This window comes from Lolium perenne, chromosome 2, assembly GCF_019359855.2.
Source record: "Lolium perenne isolate Kyuss_39 chromosome 2, Kyuss_2.0, whole genome shotgun sequence".
Classification (NCBI taxonomy): domain Eukaryota; kingdom Viridiplantae; phylum Streptophyta; class Magnoliopsida; order Poales; family Poaceae; genus Lolium; species Lolium perenne.
In genome coordinates this window covers 9,928,138-9,933,821 of record NC_067245.2, presented here as the reverse complement: position 1 = coordinate 9,933,821, position 5,684 = coordinate 9,928,138, and the positions used below count along the sequence as shown (strand labels likewise).

Genomic DNA, 5,684 nt, shown 5'->3' with positions numbered 1-5,684 from the left:
TGTGTTGTCACTAACATATGTGGTACGAGGAGTTACTCAAAGAACTGTTTGACACACTGTATAAGCACAAGCATCCATATTTAATGTGTGTGGACCCAAGCATCAGAAAATATGTGAATAAACATAAGAGAATGCAAGCAACAGCTTTTCACCATACATGCACAAATGTGATCTAGGATAAATAGGACCTTAGACAAAATGATATAAAGCTCAGAAGCTCAACCCTGTGGAAAAAAAGGAAAGCTAGCCAGGGAAGGTCAAACCTTCTGTCACCAACTTATCTAGACCACAACACAGAAGTGGAAAATTCAGAACTCGATCCAAAGCTTGAATATTACTTTTGGGGCCAATTTTGATATCAGGTACTTACTTTCTCCCATTGACAGAGTTAAATGTTTTTTTTACACAGAAATTCCACAAGCTACATGAATCACACACAACTTTGGAAAAAATCGCATCATCATATCCATGTGTAAAACACAGCATAAGATGGACATGAGACAAACCAAACAAAGATCAAATGAGAATTTCAGAGAAAATTTGTTCTATACTTGCTGCTCTAATTTGGACAGATCAGAGTGTGTCTACAAGTGGCCTATTTCACTAATAGACTGGATCTTTCCGGTTGCACTTTACATTCCTTCTTAATATTTTCCGAGTAAACAACAGATGGGTGCATGATCTCGATGATTATTTTTTGTTGATACTCAAGTATATAGTATATATATTAAACATTTACATATCCAATGATCATCCAAAGATTTGATTCAATGCTCAAAAAGTTACGCTTCTTTCCTTCAAAAGGTTATCCAAATTACCCTGCAATGGCCCATGTGCCTAACAAATTAATTGAGTTGCGCCAGACAAGAGATTGAGAAAATGGTACAAGGCAGATTTACTTCCAGGCAAATGGAGTTACCTCCTGTACTATTGAGTTGGAACTATCCTGATAAGCTCAATGTCAAACAGGAGAGTTTTATCTATTAGCCCTTGATTCCTTAGAACAAAATCTAGAGCCCTTTGTCCCTGCAAGAAAAAAAAGGTGTTATGCGATCTAATCATAAAAATATCGAGTTTTTTTGTAATTTCAGGGAAATATATTACCGAGAATGTTGTTGGTTTTGGGCCTAACTTGTTCAAGTCATTGTCAGGATATCCAATATCCGGTGGTACTATTATCCTGAAGTGTGTGAGCATCGATAATACCATTAAAAGTTGTGTTAGTAATACATTTAGAAAGTGTGGTTACAAAAAATGTCAAGAGTTTACCTTCTAACTCCACCTGGACGCATGCCTGTCATAGCCTCCTCAAAAGCTGGTATTACCTAATTGATATTTTTAATACTGCTATTTGTTAGAGTGTAACAAACTAACAAATAGTAGCTTTAGAATATACAGTAGAGCAAAGATGGAAATACCTAAATGTAAATAACGTTATGAAAAATTGTCAATGAACATTATGCACCAGACTAGCTAGTTCAAGAGTAAGAGAACTAATCCCTCAAATTCAATAGTTGTCATTTTGCACAGACAAAGTCACTTAAAAAATGCTTACTACCAATACCTTATATAAAGTGTTTAAGATGGGATACATCATGCAATATGCACAGCTATGCATAATTTCACAATATATATTTTTGTGATATTTTACAAATATATTCCTAGAGAAGTTCCTTGTCGAAGTTGTATGTTCAATATGATGTTGACTTCCAAAACTGACAACTATTAGGGAACCAGAGGGCAGAGGGAGTTCTTGAGTACTTGAGTGGTACACACTGCATAAATAGTAAATCACCTGTCCTGATCCAATCTTAAACTTGAAGAATTCTTTATCACCACCCTGCAATGAAAATAAAAAAGGGGCTATTGGTCGAACTGAAGTAATAACTCAGTTTATACTTGAGCAAATATGTATGCAAAGGAAGCTGAGAACTCATCTCTTTTTTTTTTCACTACAGGGAGCATGTGTACCTCAAACGAACCACCTTTTGTCTTATTTCGAGCTTCGAAAATGCGACCATAGTATCCAATTGTGTATCCATCCCAATCAACCTGATGCCCATTCACAAACCCAAGTCAACATAACAGTTGACACACCACAACAAATAACGCTGGAAAACATCCTAAAAGTAGCTACAGTCCAACGCAAATGTGATGCTTGTAACTGACCACTACAGTCTCCCCCTTCTTTGGGGATGGGCCATCTCCAACCCGCAAGTCCTGTAATTTCTCGTCAGAATTCTGAACCTAACAAATCTGAGTGTGTGAGCATTATGTAGAAAGGATTGAATGCCATTGCTACCACCTTGTACTGGAGGCCAGATTCTGTTTCAGTATAATCAGGATAACTCATTTTTGTCTTTCCATAATCCTTCCCACGAAGCGCTGGCACTAAAATTGTAATATCAAAGAGTAAGGCATGATTGCATATTTTCGTTAAGAATGTGAATATGAGATGGAATTCCTCTGCTCTCACACGCGCACATAGGTAGCTCACTGGATAGTTATTTTCTGGGGCAATAGCTACAGCTTATACACAGAATACATGTTTATATACAGAGGGGTAGAAGGATAGGTTGGTACAGAGGTAGGAAGGTTTGTACAACAAACCTAGCAAAATTGGAATTTGCTACTGCTACTGCTACAGCAGTCTTAGTGCCTTACAACTTGCTAGCCTAGCAGACTTAGTGCCTAAGACATAGCTATCTGAATGCTTATATGATTTTGACAGAAAAAATAAATACTAGTATACTTGAACACAAGCTATATCAGCCCCTAATCGTTTTTTAAGCTCTGTTTAAAATAGCTCGCTATAGCCCGGCTATAGCCTTCCGCGATGCCCGCGGCTACAGCTAGAGCCTTTAAAGGCTAAATGGAAATAGCCGTAAATAGCCCGGCTATAACTATTTAGCCCCAATTTAGCCTAATAGCGGCATTCTTCCCCCTCAACGGGCCAAAAAAATTTGACCCAAAATCTTCAGAGCGGTCCAATTTATGAACACCACTATATCATGAACTGCTACTACTTAATGATGTTGTAATATTTGGACATAACTATGTCCTTAACTATCTATGAACTATGTTTTTGACATAACTATATGTGAACTATGTTTTGGTTATGCGCATCTCTTATGTGACAATGTTACTATGGTATCTGTGAATTATTGATCATATATACGATTTATATGCTGCCGTAATATTGGATTTTTCTCTATTATTTAGCAAATCGAATATATGGTCATAGCCTGCTATAGCCTTTTATAGCTTCAGAAATCTCCGCGGCAATAGGCTATAGCCCGCTATTTTAAACAGATTTTTTAAGTCGAAAGGTTGTTCTGCAGTACAAAGAGACCAACCAACTAAAATAACATCAAGATATGGTAAGAACAAGGTCTGAGGTATGAGAGATTTAAGGTATAATCAAAAGACTAGCATCTCCTCTACAATGTCAAAATAGCATGTTCAACCCAAATTTATGACAGCTCAGCATTATTGATAACTGATACCATGTTTACAAAGAAGTCAAGTAGGTTCAAAGCATATGTGTTAAAGTATGGAAGAACCTGTGTATTTTTAAATGAGGGGATATTGATTGAACACTCACTATCAGTAAATTCAGCTTTTGCTGCTCCATTCTCCAGACTGTACTGAAAGGAACCAATGGTTATAGTAATTGCAGGAATCAATAGTAGTCTCCTTCTTTCTATCATACCACCTGCGCAAGTAGTAAACGGACAAATTAAAACCAAGATCAGTACCATTTGAGACGTAATCAAATGAATAGCATTTAGAAAACAAAATTTAGTTTCAAATACATGTTCGTTATGCATGAAGTGACATTTAACATGTAATGTCTAACAAAACAATCTTGCAGTATACCATTGTCTTTCTCCAGTAAAAAAGAGTTGGTCATCCAAGCACATGTTATGATACAAAGCTGCGACAAAATTTGTAGTCCTGGAATTCTGGGCAGGGTCTTTGAAGAAAGACCATGAGGATATTCTTGTCTATGAGCTAGAGACCAAGCTTCAAACCAAGACCAGAAGGTGCCACAATGGTCGATACCGGTCAATGACAACACCAAGGATGGTGTTCTTTTTCACCTTTTTTCTTTGTTGACTACTTGTTATCACAATTTCAGGTTTTTGATGATGTATACATATGGTTCCCAAGGACACCATTTAATTCCACATAATCTGGATGATGATTTGGCGTAGAACTCTGAATTGTTTTATTGTGATTTTTCCAACCAAAGAAACTTAATAGTTTTCCCTCGTTCCAAAAGTACAGCAAGTAGAATTTTGTATTTCAACATTCAGATCAGACAAACCACATTCAACTACTACTGCATTTCACCAGACCAATTATGACATCTTTTACAGAAATATGATGGTCCGTGACAGGGGCGCACAGTGCACTCAACCCCGGCTATGCATTTCAGTCCGACGATCCATTCTCAGTAGAATATAAGCTACCGCCAGTGACACAAGCAATAGTAGAGGATCTCAACTAGGATCAACATGAACAGGTACTACGCACGCAGCAATCAATCTGCAGCTCTCCAGACGGACTAACAAAACAGACTTAGAAAATTCCATCTTAGCCCCCCAAAAAAATCCATTCAAGCAAAGCTGAAGCTGCTTACCATGGCAAGAAGGGATGACCCGAGTTTGACGACGGCGGGCCCCAGGAGAACAGACCTCGAAGGTGGAGCGCGAAGATGCTGTTCGATGGATAGGCCGCCTCGAGACGGACGGAGGAGCGGCCGGCTGGAGGAGGAGCGTCGCCTGCCGGCGGGGCGCCGGGAGGCCGGGACGGCACGCCGGGGATGACATGGGGACGGACGGAGAGTAGCCACGGGTTCGAGTTGGATAAGAGGGAGGGAGCTCCAAGAATCCATTCGGAGTTTTGAGCCGCGCACATCCGTCCGTTTGGGCATCCGACGGCCGCAACAGCAAGAGCGTGCTGGGATGACCGTGGAACGTTCGTTTGGCAGCTGTTTTTCGCGAAAACACGAAAATCTTTGTGTTTCGATTCATCCATTGAAAAAGAAGTTGTACGTTCACATCTAAAAAGTGGACCAACACTCATGCTATACAACTCAACCTAAAAAAATAATATAAGAGAGCAGTTGATGGAGCGCTCGTGCTCCCCCGCATCCGTCCATGAACTTGTCACAACTTTGATCGTGTCGACTAGGAAGGTTACCGAAGGCAGTTCATTATTGAAGATGATTGTGTCTGTATGCTTTCAAATCCACGCTGTAAACATAATTAGCAACGAGGTTTCTTTGTGCATATAACCACCGGTGGAAAAAGGGTCTTTGGTCGCGGTTCGCAACTGTCATTAGTCGCGGTTGCGCAACCGCGACCAAATAAGCGCGACTAAAGGCTCCCCCTTTAGTCGCGGTTTCTTACGAACCGCGACTAAAGGCACATCCACGTGGCCGCCAGCAGTCCGTCGGGGCGGAGGACCTTTAGTCGCGGTTCTCCTGGCCAACCGCGACTAAAGGCCGCCGCATATTTAGGGTTTTAGCCCCCCCCCCCCCCCCCCCCCTAAACCTGTTTTCTTTTTAATTTGTATTGTTTTATTTCTTTTGTGTTTTATTTTAATTTTGAAGGAGTTTCACATATTCTACGGTACTACATACATGCATATGAATGTACAATTTCAAACAAATTTGA

At 39.9% G+C, this 5,684-nt stretch overlaps 1 protein-coding gene across 2 annotated transcripts; it reads right to left on the bottom strand.

The window, feature by feature from the left end:
• Positions 1–527: 527 nt before the first annotated feature.
• On the bottom strand, positions 528–4,886 carry LOC127324004 (peptidyl-prolyl cis-trans isomerase FKBP19, chloroplastic). 2 transcript variants are annotated; one of them, XM_051352110.2, is made up of 10 exons: positions 4,646–4,886; positions 3,605–3,715; positions 2,306–2,391; positions 2,170–2,220; positions 1,972–2,052; positions 1,796–1,840; positions 1,270–1,325; positions 1,105–1,180; positions 920–1,026; positions 528–837 (listed from the first exon to the last, which is right to left on the bottom strand). In XM_051352110.2, exons 1-9 carry the CDS (start codon positions 4,833–4,835, stop codon positions 928–930), a joined length of 795 nt encoding a protein of 264 aa, XP_051208070.1. In that variant the 5' UTR covers positions 4,836–4,886; the 3' UTR covers positions 528–837; positions 920–927. The 2 variants fall into 2 exon arrangements, with proteins under 2 accessions (XP_051208070.1, XP_051208069.1); XM_051352109.2 differs by having other exon boundaries at positions 528–819.
• Between the last annotated feature and the right edge of the window lie 798 nt (positions 4,887–5,684).